At 33.7% G+C, this 18,434-nt stretch overlaps 3 protein-coding genes across 11 annotated transcripts; 1 reads left to right on the top strand and 2 right to left on the bottom strand.

Annotated features, from left to right (window-relative positions):
* Window positions 1-154: 154 nt before the first annotated feature.
* Window positions 155-4,569, bottom strand: LOC123673206 (ER membrane protein complex subunit 1). 3 transcript variants are annotated; one of them, XM_045607668.1, is made up of 3 exons: window positions 2,529-4,569; window positions 844-1,530; window positions 155-459 (listed from the first exon to the last, which is right to left on the bottom strand). In XM_045607668.1, the coding sequence occupies exons 1-2, from the start codon at window positions 4,525-4,527 to the stop codon at window positions 854-856; spliced, it is 2,676 nt and encodes an 891-aa protein (XP_045463624.1). In that variant the 5' UTR covers window positions 4,528-4,569; the 3' UTR covers window positions 155-459; window positions 844-853. The 3 variants fall into 3 exon arrangements, with proteins under 3 accessions (XP_045463624.1, XP_045463625.1, XP_045463626.1); XM_045607669.1 differs by having other exon boundaries at window positions 155-572; XM_045607670.1 differs by having other exon boundaries at window positions 155-1,530.
* Window positions 4,570-11,157: 6,588 nt separating this feature from the next.
* LOC123673209 lies at window positions 11,158-13,442 on the top strand. Of its 7 annotated transcripts, XM_045607678.1 has the most exons (8): window positions 11,158-11,519; window positions 11,589-11,929; window positions 11,984-12,085; window positions 12,138-12,380; window positions 12,435-12,452; window positions 12,486-12,655; window positions 12,712-12,873; window positions 13,126-13,442. In XM_045607678.1, the coding sequence occupies exons 1-7, from the start codon at window positions 11,506-11,508 to the stop codon at window positions 12,811-12,813; spliced, it is 990 nt and encodes a 329-aa protein (XP_045463634.1). In that variant the 5' UTR covers window positions 11,158-11,505; the 3' UTR covers window positions 12,814-12,873; window positions 13,126-13,442. The 7 variants fall into 7 exon arrangements, with proteins under 7 accessions (XP_045463634.1, XP_045463632.1, XP_045463633.1 ...); XM_045607676.1 differs by having other exon boundaries at window positions 12,138-12,452; XM_045607677.1 differs by having other exon boundaries at window positions 12,435-12,655.
* A 1,342-nt stretch (window positions 13,443-14,784) lies between these two features.
* On the bottom strand, window positions 14,785-15,855 carry LOC123673211 (transcription initiation factor TFIID subunit 9). The gene has a single exon (XM_045607679.1). It carries the CDS (start codon window positions 15,632-15,634, stop codon window positions 14,885-14,887), a length of 750 nt encoding a protein of 249 aa, XP_045463635.1. The 5' UTR covers window positions 15,635-15,855; the 3' UTR covers window positions 14,785-14,884.
* Window positions 15,856-18,434: the final 2,579 nt, after the last annotated feature.

The following is an 18,434-nucleotide window of genomic DNA, read 5'->3' on the forward strand; positions in this document are numbered from 1 at the left end:
TGTCAGTAATAACCAAAACCAAGTAACAAATTCAATTTAATTGATCCCTCCTCTGTTGTTTTCTGATTATAACATTATTTCAGAAAAAATTAATTTTTTTAATAAATGATAAAATCTTTAATTTTATTTGGATGATTTAGTATGAAGATTCCAATATTTTCTTTAATATTTTATTCTTAAATATCCATTCAAACTGCCAACCAATTCCATTTTGAATAAGAAAATTACAATTATTCAAACAAGGCTTAACCATAGTGAAGCCACACAAAAAACATAATTGTACAATATAAAATTCTACTGTTTACACCAAGTATCAACAAACAGGTAACTGAAGTTATGGATATTTGAATTTATCCTTGACACAAATACTACAAGATAAATATTTACATGTGAGACTGAAGAAGTCTACAAAATGAAATAATAAATACTATTCTTACACATGCCTTATAGGTTCTTCATCTGAAAAAATAATTAAATTATTACTAAATGTGTTCCATATTAATCATAAGACTGGTTTCATTGAAACTTGATAATCTTCATTAACATAGGTATGTTCAGTCCAGTTCCATTATCTATAATATATATTGAATAAGTGAATACCACCAACACAAATTAAAAGTGAGGTTATACAATAAATTTCATCTATAATGAAAACTACATGATCTGTCTGTTGGTATAATTCTTGGAGAATACAATATTGAATGACCACTTAGACTCAGTTCACTATGAACACAAGAATTTTCTAAAAGAGGGCTATAACTAAATGGTCAATTTAAGGCAAAGCAACAATACAACCAGCCCTAAAAAACTTCATATAACTGAATATCCTATAAAACTGCATACCTTTTTTATTTCATTTCCATGCCTGTTTAACAGCCTTTCTAGAAGCCAAAGTTTTAGTGACATATGATGCCAAAATAAGTCCAATCAAAACTAAAATAATTAGCTTATGATCAAAATCTTCCTTCAATACGTCAAAGGTTTTAGATGGTGCTACTCTTGTGTAAAAAATATCTAAGCCATAAACTAAAATGTGACTAGTACTTTCCAGTCTAGCTGGTGCAACAGATATTCCGTTAACTTTAGATAATGTTTGGTTATAATTAATTGCAGCTTCTGGGTTCAGAGGTATTTCAGGCATATAAGGGTAGCAACTCTCTTCTGGACCACATGGTATATCAGCAAATCTTGGTTGTACCAATGCCCAAGGAATTTCTACTACAGCACCAGTACTCAGGGCTACTAGCAAACATTTGTTGGTTATACCTCTCTCTGTTAAAGTAACAGTAACTTTAGTTGGTAAAGCTGGTAGAATATAACTTTGAGTTTGAACTTGGGGAAGTTGACTCATAGCATAGGAACTGAACACAGTTGAATTGCTTTGGATATGTCCTTCATATAGCTCAAGAGCAGCAAGTTCAGTTCTGCGATATCTTTCATTGAAGAAAGTATAAACAAGCCAATTTTCCGAATGTACCAAATTTACTGGACCACGAGCCTTTTTGTGAGCCAATGAATAAATTACAAAACCTGAAATTAATACGAAGGAATTATAAATCACATAAACATAGGATAGAAATATGAATAAAAGATAAATTAGATATTCAGTAAAAATAAAAAATTTTAAATACTGGAATTAGCTGTTGAAAGATAACTAATTACTTTTTATTCTCTTTGAGATGAGTTTGGTACAATGAGTGGATATTTGAAAAGAAAATCAATAAATAAGGAATATATGGCAATGCAAGTGAACAATAAATAATTTTTTCAGAGAGATATAAAAAAAACTATTTTCTTGTAATTTTTTGATAATCAAATACAACTCTGGGTCCACACATTGGCTACAACAACACTCAACCTACTTGTGCTCTAGAAAATAGCTTGAGCCCATTTTGGGGTGAGCATTGATTGTTGACCAGTGTTTATGTTCTTTGAGCACGAATCAAAGAAATCTATGAAAATGTTTGTGATCCGTTCCATATAAGTTATTTGGGATATGGTCCGTATATCGTCAAGAATTTCAAAGCGGTTACTAGTGGTTTTCGATGTTTCAGGTAACCTGCTTCGTATTTACGGACTGCTTGACACTTGTCATTGGTCAACCAAATTTTTCTTTGACAGAATTATGGAGGTTATAAATGGTTGATCTCTTTTAATTTGTAAACAACTAAAAGTTCTAAATGACTGTGGAGGGTTTTTGTTTCATAATTAATTTAATAAAATTTTTGAGTGTTAGATGTCATGGAACATGTTTATAAACAATAATCTGAAAATTAAAATGACAACTGCCAGGCCGAGTGGGCGTGGTTACCGAACCTAACCAGAATAAAAGAACAGTTGCACTGGTGACAGATGACTCACAGAAATTTGGGGAAATAGTCACCGGTTTTTGAAGAATTTGACATATACGGACCACCAACTTACTAACCATAGTAACCAAGGTGATATACCGACCATACCCTTGTTGGAATCAGTTTTGAGACCAATGTGTAGAGCCAGGTTGAGAATATATATTCAAAATATCTTACCAGTAATTCCATCAAGCAAATATACACTTAATACTTGTTTATGAACTGGATCATCTGTAACAGTAGCAACAGCAATCATATTTGGATTAACGTACTTGTAATAAACAGATCTATCTGGAAGTACACGTCCTTGTGAATGTACTCGTTCACCAGTAGGTCGCACACTAGTTGCAAGTAATTTTGAAGATCCTAATAAAAAGTTCCAATTGAGTGATGCTTTCAGCCTTCCAGATTCAGAATTCAAAGAATAACCTTCTATAGAAGTATCAGTAACCATATAGAAATAAATAGATGATAGATGACTCTCAACAAGATGTCTTGCTTCTTTTGGATAAACTTCAACAATATCATCATTGTTTATAGTGATGAATGGTTTCAAATGATTGGTATCTTCATAAGGCAATAGCATAGTCTGTTTAACCTTTTTATTAATTCTCACAATTCCTTGAGAACTATAGCCAGTAATTGGGTCGAATTGGAACATTATTGTATATCCTGTCATAGCATCTTTTGCTAATAAAGTACATTGAGCTGGTAATGGTGAATATCTTGCAGTTCTTTGTACTAATAAAAGGACAACTTCGTCATGGTCATTATCAAAAGGTAGAATGTGAGGTATTCTATAACTCCACACAATTTGGCCACTTAAAGTATCAATTCCAAATAATTTTCCAATTCTGGTAACAACAACAATAATTTTATGTAGTCCAAAATCGTCCCTCACTAACATATTATCCATTTGCAGTTTTGAACCAAAGAGAGAATTTGATAATTGTCTTGTTTGTGTTGATATTCGGTGAAGAAACATACTGAATATATCCTGCGATGAAATTTTAAATTCATTCTCTATACTTGCATCAAGTTCAGAAACTGGAAGTTCGAAAAATTCAACTGCTATTATATCAGAAAGAGCTTCTTCTCTAGTCCAAATTATTTTTCCCTCAGGTATTCTAACTAAGATTAATGCATGATCAATACTTGAGAGTAATAGATCACAAATATTTTTCCTACATACTCCTGCTATTAGATATGGTACACCAAGACCTTTGGGATATTCTAAGTCTATCAGTAATTTATTTTCTCCAATAGAATTTTCCCTTGTTAATCTCAGTAATTTTTTAGGATTATCAAGATTTATTTCAAGCTGAAACAATTGATCTTCATCATCATTTTTCACACTAATAACATTCTTCAAAAATGGTGATGGAAATATTTCTACTTTGTCTTTAAATTGAACAATTCTTGCAATATTATCCTTGACTACCAAAACTGATGGAATTTCATTTTCAAAATTCAAAATTTCAGCTTCTCCTGAATCTGAAAGATCTATAGAGATAGATGATACTTGTGGTGAATTTATCTCAAGGTTTATGTACTTAATTTCATCCTTCCCATTATTGTTTAAAATACAGACAAAGTATCCTGCAGTTACAACGCACTTGGAAACATTTTTAAGCCATGGACTAGAAATTTGTTTAGCTTTCATTTTTGTTTCACCAGACTCAAGATGATACGAGAATACTTCAATATGAGAAGCTTCAGTAGGGATGATATGAATAAGTTTTTCTTTCTCAATAATCGACCAGTAAGTTGTAGTAAAAACTGCATCTAAATTGAGAGTCCACTCCCAGAGTAATACACCAGAGCTTATTTCCCAACCCCGAACATACCAAGTTTTGTCTGCTCCTGAAATTGAGATAATCGCTTTATTGACTTGAAATTGTTGAATTTGTTGTTCAGCTGCATTTTCCATAACTTGACGCCATATAATATTGCCATTTTTCACATTTAAACAAGCTAAAACGTTTGCTTCAGTTCCTACAATGAGTTTATCACTTTCAAAAGATGCATATTTAACTTTTCCTATGAAAGATTTTTTCCAGTCAAATTTTCCAACTTGATCTTCGTATAAACCACTGCATGATTGTGTAAAAAATAAAATAATATACAAAAAAAGCAGAGGCAGTTCCAAAGAAACATAAAAAATATTTCTTGCCATTTCTACATCACCTAACGTAACCTCAAATATGCCGGAGTTGACAATCACGCATTCTAATCTTTGATCGTTACGTCACTTATTTAATATAAACTGCTCAACAATTAGAGAGGAAAAGAAGAAAATCAAAATTTTTTGGGTTCATTTGTGAGCAATCGTTAACTGAATAGATTTCTCTATCATTTCTTTCAAATGTACACATCTTATCTTTTTTTTTGTTGATACTAGATCTCTAGAAATGCAATGTATGGAATTTGAAACGTAAAGCTTTGTGGAGTGGAAAATTTACATAGTTGAAATTGAAAAGCAAGTTGAAAGAGTTGAAGGTCCAGATAGAAATGAATATACGTAACGCAAAAAAGTGGACAGTTATAAAAGAAATGCCCAGGGCCGTCGCTAAGGAGGAGGACAAATTTAATTAACATCAAAAACCATCAAAGGTGCGCCGCATTATGCATTATACTCATAAATATCCAGAAGTCGCATAATCCTCTCATAGTGCTGTTAACAAGTTGTTGACGCTTAAAAAACACATGCATTAATCAGGCTTCCCGGCGTTCGCTTGGTTTAACGTTGCCGAATTTTATTGCCACTTGGGGTGGCTTCTGGATTATTTTTCTTTTCAATTCTCCTATCAGAATGTTGATTCTTCAGAATGGAATGCAAAATACACGAGAAAAGATTCCATTTCACCATTTCTTGAAATATATAAGAAGTTTTATTATTTCATACCACATTCCATTATATTATAATATTTTTCCTTTTTTATTTCAAATTGACTAGTGTTGAGCGTGGGCGCATTCGAATTTAAAATAATGGTTCATCCGCATAATCCGATTGTTCTACTCGATAATCAAAAATGAAAAAAAAAACAAAATGTTCAAGCTTTTTATACAGTTGAAACTGAGCAGAAGAACCTGAAACCGCAGAGCCCGCTCTATAGAGAGGCAGCAATAAAGGCGGCATTATCTAAGTTTTCCGAGAAATTTTCGATGTAAAGATGTTTAAGATTAGTGAATTTGATAAAAAAATCATTTGTGAAATTCATTGAAATCAAAAAGAAAATTATTTAATTCATTCTTCCAGGAATCCAGATAATCGTAGATAATATGCCGCCCTCCATTATTTGCCGCCCCTCTATAGAGCGGGCTCTGCGGTTTCAGGTTCTTCTGCTCAGTTTCAACTTTATAAAAAGCTTGAACATTTTGTTTTTTTCTTTTTTGATTATCGAGTAGAACAATCGGATTATGCGGATGAACCATTATTTTAAATTCAATAACAACACTATGAGAGGATTATGCGACATCTGGATATTTATGAGTATAAAATGCATAATGCAGCGCAATTTTGATGGTTTTTTATGTTAATTAAATTTGTCCTTCTCCCTAGCGACGGCCCTGGGCATTTCTTTCATAACTGTCCACTTTTGTTGCGTTAGTTACATACATTTCTATCTGGACCTTCAACTCTTTCAACTTGCTTTTCAATTTCAACTATGTATATTCTGAGCATTTCATGTTCTAAACACATGTATTTTCCGCATTTAATGCAAGAATATTTCGTTGGACGATTTTTTTTCAGTCACAGTACCTACAACGACTTCGTTTTTGAACACTGTTTTCAGCTGCAGCTTTGGGACCTTGTTGTGTTTCTTCATAACCAAGTGATTCTCGTTGATATTTGTCTATGTAAGCAAGTGATTTCGGCTTGCTGAAAGATGTCCGTTGACTAGTTGAAACGACAAATTCCGTAGGAATTCTCTTCTTCTGGTGTTATTAGGACTACATATTACATTTGTATATCACCATCGAGTTAATACCGGCAACATTTGCCCTTTGGTATTGTTATAATCGAGTATATAATATCTGGTTTATTGTTATCGGATCGATGTTGTCATCGTGATGTAGACTTGATACCAATAATACATCCTTTTTTGTTTTGGGTTCATAGGAGACAAGAGTTTCATGTTCACGAAAGGCAAACATACTAGATTGAACTCGCCGTGACATCTCTGGACAAGAAAATTCTAGTTGTAACTCATTTTTATTTTTACGGATTGTCCACAGCAATGTTAATTTATTAGAAAAAAGGGTCTCTAATAACGGTATAGGTACTGGTAAACCAGTTATCGGTGGTGACATTTCTACCAGAACCTCTTAAGGCGGCCACTCACGAGGGGGCCATGTTCGAGCGTTCGGATCATTTTACAGTAGGGCAGCTCGGGACACGGCCGCACGACTGTAAATCAGAAAATGAACTTGACTGTCCTACTGGAATCCCTTGGGTGCCTGTCTTCCAAAGTCTCGAGAAAACGCCTCGTGAGTGGCGGGCATTATAAATTCACAGAGTCTTTCAACTAGAGCACTTGGGGCATTACTCACAGCATAAGAACCGTCAGGTTGCTTTCCGACATAAACTTCCATATTACTCACGAAATGACACTTTGAATCCACTAATGCATAGATCTTTATCCCATATTTGTTAGGTTTGCTGGGAATGTCTGAACGCACAGCGTCCTCGGAAGGCTTCCAGCTTTTCATCAATGGTAACATAATGGAAATTGCTCTTTGCAATTTTTGACAAAAGCATCAAACACTTCTCTAATGAGAGCCAATTTGTCCAATTTTCTTCTGTCCTCTCGGTTTGCAGCATCATCAAGCCTCAGATGTTTTAGCAGAAACTGAAATCGGTTTATGGACATTACCAAACAGAATATTTCTACACCAGTTCCCTGAGTATTAAATAACTCTTACATGAAATCGATTTGATACGTCATCCCCGTATTTAATTTCGACGTCGTCAGCCTCTCACATAACTTCATTTAGTAACTGTAGATATTCCTGCTGTTTTTCATAAGACATTCTGTAAAAAAATTTAAACTAATACATATTTTGAGTTCAAAATATTATCTACCAATTTCATTATTTTGGATGGTCTATAAATATGAATAAAATAACAAAATCCTACCTTTTAATTTGATTGAAAAACAAATTAAAAAAAAAACGGGAAATTACTTTCTGTGACGAATTTACACGCGTGGAACTTACGGTCCAAAATCACGAATAACTAAGAAAAGCTTACAGTGTAAGCATTTTTCAACATATTGAATATATTCCTTTTTGCCCACCTTGATCTTGAATCCTCGAATGTTCTTTTATGTGAATATTAGCTTGACGAATAAATCTCTTGCAATCTGGCATAAACAGCGAGTTCTTATATTTCGAGTGGATTGTAATTTAAAAAAGAAAAGCAATTTTTATTACTTTCTGCCCAAAAATACACTGATCACCAATTGCTAGGGATCACTTATGAACTTCTCTTCATTTGTATTTTTTTCAAGTTATCTCGTGAATATCTGTACATTATATGTTCTCTAAGGAAAAAGTAAGATGTTTTGAGTTGATTATATCAAAGTCTTCCTCACTTCATCGGCTCTTGTTCACAAAATCGATTATTATCTGTAGGCTGTTACAGGTGGAGTGAAAAGCAATGTGGTATTTGTTATTAAATCTATTTTTTTCTCTCGTTCAAACACATAAGGTGACAATAATTGAAGAAATGAGAACAATATCAGTTTATCAGTCATGCCGAGAAGACGTTTGGCTCCTGTGCAACTGGACCAAATCATACGGTGGATACAGGAAGGTTTGTCCCAGCGAAAAGTGTCCCGGCGGTTGAATGTTTCGCAAAGTGTCGTGAGTCGGGCTTGGAATAGGTTCATCCAAAACGACTCAGTATCTTATGTTCATGGGGGAGGTCGGCAGCGCAGTACAACAGCTGCCCAAGATCGTCTTTTGATCCTCAATGCTAGGAGAAATCCCACTTACCCGGCGTCGCGGCTCAATAGATCACTGAGAGTTGCAACAGGAGTTCTAATTTCGAACCAGACTGTAAGACGACGACTACATGTTCGTGGTTTGAGAGCACGTAGGAGGGTACAACATCCCCGTTTGAATAGGGAACACCGGGTTCATCGACGGCAATGGGCTGAGGAGCACCGCAATTGGACACTTGAAGATTGGAGCCGATGTTTATTTACGGATGAGTCTAGATTTCGTTTGGACGTATTTTTGCTTGGAGGGAAAGAGGTCGAAGGTATGCAGAACAGTTTATGGTACCCAAAACAGCTTTTGGCGGAGGTTCTATATGTGTATGGGGAGGCATTTGTTTGAACCAACGCACAGAGTTGGTTGTTCTGCAGAACACCACCATGACCAGCCAGAGATATCACGAAATGATTATTGAACCCATAATTGTTCCATTTGCGGCTGCCGTGGGCGAGAATTTCATTTTAATTGACGATAATGCCCGTCCACACCGTAGTCGTCTGGTTAATGAAGCGCTAGAAACTCATGCTATTGATAGGATGGACTGGCCAACTCGCTCTCCAGACATGAATTGCATCGAACATGTCTGGTCTGAGATGTCTAGACAATTGTCAACCTTAGAACAACCGATCAATAACCTGGAGGACCTTTCTAACGCTTTACGGGATATTTGGACGAATTTGCCCCAAAATTTTATAAATCGTTTGATCGAAAGTATGCCTCGTAGGGTAGAATGCTTGAGACGAGCTCGTGGGGGGGACCAACTAGGTACTAGCTTAACCGAAACTTCAGCCTTCTTGTGGTTTCATCATAAAATTTTTATGTTATTCAAACACAGAATTTTGAGTGTTCCTAATAAAGTCTTTTTTTCTCTCCAACTTTCCATTTTTTCATTCTTTTCTCAAGTGAACCATATTATCAACTGAAAATACTCTGATATCTGACTAAATTTATAATCTTGGAGCGAATATTTCAGAAATAAATTTAGAACAAGTAAGTGATCCCTATCAATTGTTGAGCAGTGTAGTTTACAATGTGATTTATTTATGAAAATTCTTTCGTGCTTCAAAAAGCCCAATGTTTTTTTTAGTTCAACGATTTAACTATTGTGAAGTTATAAATAAAGGATTCCTGATAAAACATTCAATGAATATAATCAGGATTCTGCACGCTAAGGATTTGTCTAGCTCTATTGTGATTGGCGATGGCGACACTAAACTTCCATCTCTCATGTATTCGGGATCGAGAACAAATGTTTACTCTCCTCAGTCCTCCTTTCCTTTTATCTAAAAAGCTTAGAAGTTGACTGAACTGACCCATTCAATAAATATTGTCTGTTCATCAATATTAGGAAAAATGTTTATTCAGTTATATACAGAGTGATCCAGAGGAGACCGTCAGATTTTAGGAGAAGTTTACCCTAGTCAAGGCTGTTTTGAAACAATATTTGGTTTATGTCTGGGGCCTCTATTGAAAGTCTACAGGGTGATTCGTCCGATTCGACCGATTTTTCTTTTATTCATAACTTTGGTATGGCTTGATCATTGGACGATATACAGCTTACTGTCTAGTTCAGAATATTCTCACTGCCTTGGAGCGAAATAACTATATTGTTCATCTTTAAAAAAATTTTCTAGGAAAACTGGACTTGTGCCAAAAAAAAAATAAAAACACTTTAGTAAAGTAAACTTATGGTAGAAACTTAAGCAGGTAGCGAATTTTTGAAAACGAAATGTACAGGGTGTTTTTTCAATTTGTAAATTTAATCTGAATTTATCATAATTCCCACCCTGTATATTTGAAAAAGTGTTGGAATTATTGAAAGTACACAATCATATTGTTCTATACACTGAAAATTTCATCAATATTGATCAAGCCATACGAAAGTTATGAATAATCAGTGAGTAATCATACTGCTTTGCGTCTACCAGCGTTCAATAAGGTGCCTGCTATTTCGTTTGTTCGTCATCTTGGGTTGAGTTATGCGGTACTGATGATCCCTAACAAGGGTGAAACCGATATATAGCTACTCTCCTTCGATGGCGTGCATTCTCCTTGGGTAACTTTCGATTTTGATTTGTACGTAATAGCGTGGAAATCTTCTGTTTGACAATGGTTATGTGGATGGCATTTTGCCGAAACATTAACCAGATAGATAAGTAATATCTAAAGATATTTACACAATTGGAAATAGTACTTATTTTTCTTCAAAAGAAAAATCGGTCGAATCGGACAAATCACCCTGTATACTCTCAATAAAGGCCCCAGGCATAAACCAAACATTGTTTCGAAACTGCCTCGACTAGTGTAAACTTCTCCTGAAATCTGATGGTCTCCTCAGGAATCACCCTGTATGTGGCAGACCCTCAGAGTAATAAGCATAGATAGAAGGAGCATATGTCATTTTCAGTAAGCAAATTTTGTCCCCAACATGAACTATCAAATTTTACATGAAGCGCGCGAAAATGAAAACATTCAATATAATATACTTTAGTTGCTCTCCAGCCAACGTCAGGAGCTCCTCGGTACAGCTTCGAAGCGCACTTGTAGTCAAAGATTAATCTTTGCTTGTAGTGTTCCAGTAAACAGGGCGTCAAGCCCTCGCGTTACCTTCCCCTTTCCCTTGAAGCACCCCCGCATTTGCGGGGCTTCGAGCCCTGACAGCCGACAGGTGTGAGAGAGAAAGAATACCGTTACTTCGCATAAAGTACGAGAGAGCTGTAGAACGCTGGTTTGTTTACGTTGAATTTGACAGTTTCGTTTTGGCGCGTTTCACTCATAGCAAGGGCTCGAAGCCCTAGTGCGCCGAGCCCCGAGGTGACACGCACCTGACTGGAAAGCAGCTATTCATAACGATATAGGAAAATTGTGGATTTGAATATCACAATCCGACAACGTAATCTAACCATGTTGGGGACTACTACTACTACTGTTATCACTCAATGGGTAGACCTGAATAGAGGAAGAATATAAATATAAGTTATTTGAGGATATCCTAGTTAGTTGACAGATGTATGATTTTTTACTTTTTTTAGTGGAATATAAATTTTCAGTATTATACGAGTTCTGATTCCTTTAATATAAAACCTTCCAAAGTTGATATAAAATTTAAAATAAAATCTTCAATCAAACCAGCAAAGCACTTCAACTAGTTATGGAAAATCAAAGGTAAGTACTGTGTGTTATACTTAGATGAAATGATTTTCATATACTATCTGATTCGATGGTATTTTGTAGGGAAGACAAGCTCTATTGTCAAACATGCAAAAAATACTTTACCTCCTCTGGAACTAGGAACAGGCATATCAGAACCATGCATCCTGAGATTGATTTTGAAAATAAACGAAAGAAACATATTATTTGCCCATTGTGTAAAAACAAACCTTTCTCATTTCATGACCATCTTGTGAAACATTTAATTTATCATCACAAAGTGAAGATAGAAGTTTTAAATTTAAAATTTGCCAACTTTGAAGAATTCATAGCATGGAAAACCCTAGAGAACAGAGATGAATATGTCTGTGGTAGAACTGGCCCACAAATTTTCATTTATCATTGTAACAGGAGTGATACAAGAGGTATAATATTTATTTTAACTTTAGTCATATCTACTATATGAACATTAATTTAAGGGTTTGTTTCTACCTGTACCAAACGCAAGAAAAAAACAGGAGGAAGTATCAAAATGATTGGAGTGTGCCCATCAAGAATTATAGCTAGAGTTTTAGAAAATGGTACTTACTTTTGAATTTCAAATTCGCATTCATCAATTTATTATTCTTTTAGGAGAAGTGATGGTACAATTTCTAAAAACACATATAGGACATGAAGATGAACTTGAGAAGTTAAGTGTAGATTTTTATCAAAACAGAAATAATATGGACGCTCATAAGAAGGCAAAAATTATGGAGGGTGTAGTGAAAATTGTTGATGATGGAAATTGCCAAATAAAATCTACTTCAGAAAAGGACAAAGATTACACTATAACTATATCATTAAATGAAATATGTGATGGAGGAAGTCGAACAGGTTATTGTAATGAATGCAAGATATATTCTAGTAACAGTGTTAAAACTGTTTCAGGTGGGGTTTTTGAAGAAGATGATAATAATTCAATAATCAGTGTTTCTGAAGATGATAATAATTCAATAATCAGTGTTTCTGAAGATGATAATAATTCAGTAATCAGTGAGCCATTAGCAAGCAGAGTACAGTACAAGAATGATGTACAACACGTTGTCCAGGAGACGTCCACTACTAGTATCCAAGATCCTAATACATCATCCAATTTAAATAGACGAGAAGTAATCGTATTTGTAAATCTAATTACAATTTTTTTTTATAAACCTCTTATTCATAGATCATTCTGGCTGAATTAAATCATTATGTTGAACTACTGGATATTAAGCAATTGGAGCATTTGAAGTCAATTGCAGAATCATTGGCATCGAGTAAAGATTAAATATCTAGAAAGAGGAAACTTGAGAAACAAACCTACCATCCTATAAAGAAAAAGAAGTTGGTAATCACATAATATACAAATATTTTTTTTATTTTTGATGCTCTTACTCAAAGTTTATTATCCATGAGACTTACATTTCAGCTACTCATTAGTCTTTAAGTTTTTGAAATAAAATATTTTCTAATTTCAACTCTCAATATAATATATAATAATAATTTTTTATGTAAAGTCTTATTCCATTCAGTTTACCATCAAATTCATTTATAATATTGTATTGGCTGATAGCTTAATCCCTACTTTTAATGTATCTAGGATGAATTGAAATCACCGTGAATTTGATGGCTATGGAAAGACCGAGGGAAAACTACACAAGGATGTTTTGACGCCTAGACAAAAGCCTTTTTCCAACATTTCCTTGGTAAACAGAGGAAGGAGGTTTAGTGGGTGCAAGCCCCCACACGAACTCACAGCATTGAACATGCCCCGCTGGAGGACAGCTGAAAAGCTTCCTTCACACAATTAATCCATGTTCAGAAGAGGATAATATAGACAAGAATTTGTCTTGATGTATCTCAACAAAAGCAATAGCAACAACTTTACTAGTTATTGATATTAAATGTTACTGTTCATTTAGTCTCATCATTACTGTATCACCCTTTTTCATACTATATATTTAGTTATATTTTATTTTTGTCTTCAAATTATTATGGTGTTAAAAGAATTTATCGATAGTCGTCACTCAAGATACAAATTTCTATCAGAAGGAAATTATATTATATGGTAATCAGGAAACTCAGTGGCCTTTGGCAGCTAAATAGTAGTTGCAAAATTTTTATTACCATTAAGCTACATGTTAAGATTAAATCTTATAGACAACACCAAATTGAATCTGATTAGCATTAAGATGTTTTTAGACATCTGAAATATAATAAAAATATGTAAAGGATAACGAGGGGATTATTCAGAATACAAAGGAAATGATAACAGACATGGTTGCCACGCAGGTAGCTATAGCTGTCTATATGTTGAAGTTGGTTGTTGCCCAAAAAACCCATTGGGTATTCCTACGGAAAACCCAAATAGATGGCTGGTTTCTGTTTGTTTGCTATTTTTCTCAAAGTGTTGTTCATCATAACACTCTTTCAATGTGCTGATGAGGGCCAAAACAAGTGTCTACAGTTGGTAGATATTTAGTGTTCTGTGGTTGGCACTTTTCTTTGAGGGATGTCTGTTATCATTTTCTTTGTATGTTATAATAAAAATAATCGCCTTCAAAGAAATTGAATGAATGTCCAATACTCTCTTGGATTTGTAATTTCCACTTCGAAACATTACTTATACATTCATTGGTATTTGTCACTAATACATACTTTGATATTATTCATTCTGAATTTTGTTTTACCATAATATATTATTTTAAAACTATATTCAGTTGAATAAGGTATATTTAGAAATATATATCGGAAAAAGATGCAAGAAAGATTGGCTAATGAAAAAACGTTGAATCAAATTAGAGTTATAGTGCGAAATTTAAATTTCACGATTACAAACTATATCGACGATAGAAGGAAGGACATTCGTATGAAGTTGATTTTACTTGGTCTGGTACATTTAAGTTCTACTGTATGTAAAGAAGACAAATCATTTAAAATTTCATAGGATATTTGGAATGTTATAATGCTGAAGGCGGTCATGGTTGAATTGCTCATCATAGGAAATTCAATGCCTTCTAGTTATGGTCCAGTTAGTTGTTCACCTTTTGATCATAACTGTAGTAGGCATTTGTAGCTCTATATTTCATTTCTCCAAACCAAACTACTTTGCCTCATCCCTGACCATGAAAATAGATGATAACATGATTTATTCAAACTAAATTTGAATACTTGAAGTAAATAATGTTACAATACCCCCATATCACCTTGAAACCAATCAATACGAATATATATAATAATATATATAAATAAGTTATAGTCAATTCCAAATTCTTTAATAAAATAACAAACCATTCGAGATATTAGGCAAACTTGTAATAGAGAATATTCAAATTAACAAATACAAAATAAGTACTTGATCACATTCCTTCTACTTCATCCTCATCTTCTCTTTTTCTCTTCAAACTTTCCATAGTATCCATAGAGTTTGAACCATTATTACTTAAACTTGATACTGGCAGTTGTAACTGCGAGTGCGAGTTTTGAGTAATATGAATTTTGGGTTTTAAAACAGTCTTTTGAGGTTGAAGGTTCAAATTTGTAGTTATTTTGGGCTTGGGTATTGTGACTGTTTGTTTAGTAACACCGACAGGTGCATTACTTCTTTTAATATAACTCACATTTGGTTTAGTAGTGATTTTCAATCCTGTTGATGCTCCAGAAACAATATAATTCGCTTTATTTTTTTTATATATTGAAGCTGCTTGTTTCAAGGAGTAATTGCATTGAGATAGGCAGTAACGATCAGGAGGTAAGCGTAATCCACAATGAGGTTTCACAGGTTGTAGGGGAGTATAATTTTTTACATGTGCACATTCCAGAATAATTTCTCGTGGAGGTGGAATAACAAAACTTGATTCGTTAGTCAGTTGTAATGCTAATCTCACGTCTTCTGCATCAAGAAATTTCTTTTTTGTATTATTAGCATACATTCTAGCTTCGTCTAATACTGACGTCGCATATCTATAAACAAACTCACATAATTGGACGATGGTTTTTGGATCAAACTCATTAATACCCATTTCTTTCATCATTGCCATGATCACTTGACCATCCTTTGGTATATTTTTCATGCCTTGTTTGGACTTTTCTTTCTCAGGTTGACTCATTTTAGGCCCAATTTCAACTAGAAATCTATATCGAGAAGTTTCTTCTTAAGTTGATAAATTACTACCGGTTATTTTGTATGTGCTCCAAATACATAGTTGATAATATCAACAAATTTCAACTACTTACTAACGAACACTCAATGTTTATCACAAATAAGAGGGATGTTTGTTTAGTTTAGAAATATTTGACATGCTTCACCTTGATAATCGCTCAACATTTCAACCACAGAATCAAAATACCCAAAACGGCCAAAACCATCGAATATAAACTTATTTTTTCTATATATTCTATACCCAAAGCATTATACATAAAAAAATAATAAATAAAATAAATATACTTTTTATCCTTCAGATTAGCAACATAAAACACCATTACATGATGGCCGAATAGATCGGGGTAACGTTTCTAGAATTAATAGGGAAGAATCAATTGACCATATTCACCGTCGCCATATTGTTCTGCGACAATACCAACGACCCAGTGTTCCCAACGGAGAAATATTGAGTTTACTAGAGAAATACCGCTTATATCAAAAATACTATCAGTCAAAGAGATTATTCTTCCACTAACTATTTCCAAAAATAGAGCGAAACCTTCATTTATACACTCGGCCACAGTTAATTTGTATATAAAACTACCTTTCACTAATGTTTTTATTTCCAAAAGGTGAAATTTTTGCGAAATATTGTCCCAAACAAGCCTATCTGGCGTAGCAGCCAGAAAAGGTACTCCGGAATTTACACATAAACCACAATTATAAACTTTATATTGTGGAATTTTTCTAGTAAACTCAATAGTTGGTATTGTCGCATAACAATATGGCGACGGTGAATATGGTCAAATTGACCATATTCATATTTCAAGTTATTATCAAGGGTAGACTGCGCCCTCTTCAGCATTTGTTTTCAAGTGTAGGTGAGATCTTTGTGAAGAGAAGTATTTTGGTTGGGGTTATATGTGATGTTTATTGAGAAAAAATATATGATGAACAAAGAAAATAGTTTATTTCTCAGTTTAACTGAATATTTCCTTTATTTAGAACTCCAAATAATAGTAATGTATTTGAAGGTGGCTCATTTTAATTTATGAATAATCATCCATTATCCAAAAAACAAACAATTTTGGAGAAGCGTTCTTTAATGCCGGTAATGTTATTATGTGTGGAAATTTGGGCAAAAATACACTTAGAATTGTTCGCCTTATGTTTACAAACTTCAGCACTTTCAGCAGATCCTCACGAAATTATAGAGGGAAAATAATAATTGATAAAGGATAAGCAACAAAATCAGCTTTCAGCTTTTCTTGTAAGGCTGGGTTGGGAAGAATATCTAAACATATCTCATCTCTTTATACATATACATTGCACCAGGTTGTATAATTTTTATTTTTTTATGTCTGAATTTTGCCTTTCCTTTGGTTTTTATCATTGCAGAACTAACCTCCTCAAACTTGAAAATATTTCAAGCACTGATATGAAATGCTGATGGAAAAACAAGAAAAAAGATGCAAAAACCAAATATAAAATACTATCTCTTGTTAAAATATCTTGCCTAAAAAACAAAGTCGCGCGGAATCGCGAAGTCCCCAAAACCTCTCCTGAAGACGTCGGGTTGGGTACCCAGCATAAATAAATACAAACGTAGGACCCCTTATCTATGGTACCCACTACCCAGGACGTCCGTTAGGTCCCATCTGGACGTTTTCACTTTTCAGTACGTTTTGGGGATGTACTAGTGCTATACGGGATAGTACAATTGGAAGCTAAAAATAGAGTTACTGGCGGATTGAGACAACAGGGAACCCGAGGCGCAAGGCAAATCTGGAGCTCCTCCTCTTCAAGATCAAAGATTTTTCAGGTGTTCTAGAGTAGGTTCGAATTCAAGAACTTCAATTCATGTATAATAATCAGAAAGTTTAATAATAGAAGAACATAAAAAGTACTAAAAATATAACATTAACAAGGTGCAAAGATGAATTCATCAACATGAAATATTTATATAAAAAATAAAATAATATGAAAATATAGTAAGTAAGCAATTTATTTTTTGCCCTTTATACTTTACAGGTATATTACACTCGTCAATGAATATAAGAAGAATGAAATATATAAAATATAAAAGAAAAAATATAGATATTCAAAAACTTAAAATATAATAAAGAAATAAAACCTCAGAGTATAAAACTAATTTTTTCGTCAAATGAAATGAATGTGAAAAAAAACTCTAGAACAAAAATGAAGGTATCATTATTATCAAAAATACTTTCTTTGGATGCTGAAAAATTTAAAAGAATAAAAAGCTATGTAGATAATTTGTATTGAAATCGATTTCATTTTTAGGTACTTTTTCAGAATTGAAAAGTTGTCTGAATGCCATGAAATTAATTTAATTTATCAACGCACAGACTTTAAAACGATTTTTCACATAATTTGTAATGTAATTCCAATGTTGTGGTTTTAATCTCCTTGTCCCATATTGTAGAGGTAAATGTAACTGGCTGTAGAAATGCAGATATCGAATACTTCTGCTTGTCGCATAGCTCTTCCTGTTTTTTCTTCTCCTTCGCTTAGCTCCCGGTTGATACCATTTATTCATATTCACTGAACAGATAAGCATCCTCACAAAAACAATATCGTCAATAAACAGCGCGCTCTTATATTGCTTCTATATGTTGATCCGCCACTAAATAGAGTATGCTATATTCGAAAGTTTATGATTATTATCATTTATATTTATGTGTTAATTATTTAAAGTGTTCTCAAATTTAAACATAGTTGAATTGGTTTTAGTTTAACTTTAA

The sequence above is a fragment of the Harmonia axyridis genome, chromosome 2 (genome assembly GCF_914767665.1).
Source record: "Harmonia axyridis chromosome 2, icHarAxyr1.1, whole genome shotgun sequence".
NCBI classification, from domain to species: domain Eukaryota; kingdom Metazoa; phylum Arthropoda; class Insecta; order Coleoptera; family Coccinellidae; genus Harmonia; species Harmonia axyridis.

Bases quoted from the DNA above. Each gene is read 5' to 3' on its own strand.
- LOC123673211 (XM_045607679.1), bottom strand. From the start codon at position 15,634: ATGAGTCAACCTGAGAAAGAAAAGTCCAAACAAGGCATGAAAAATATA.
- LOC123673206 (XM_045607668.1), bottom strand. From the start codon at position 4,527: ATGGCAAGAAATATTTTTTATGTTTCTTTGGAACTGCCTCTGCTTTTT. The intron at 1,531-2,528 runs GTAAGATATTTT...TATTAATTTCAG, and splicing joins TTTGCTTGATGGAATTACTG to GTTTTGTAATTTATTCATTG.
- LOC123673209 (XM_045607672.1), top strand. The intron at 11,930-11,983 runs GTATAATATTTA...CATTAATTTAAG, and splicing joins TAACAGGAGTGATACAAGAG to GGTTTGTTTCTACCTGTACC. The intron at 12,656-12,711 runs GTAATCGTATTT...TCTTATTCATAG, and splicing joins CCAATTTAAATAGACGAGAA to ATCATTCTGGCTGAATTAAA.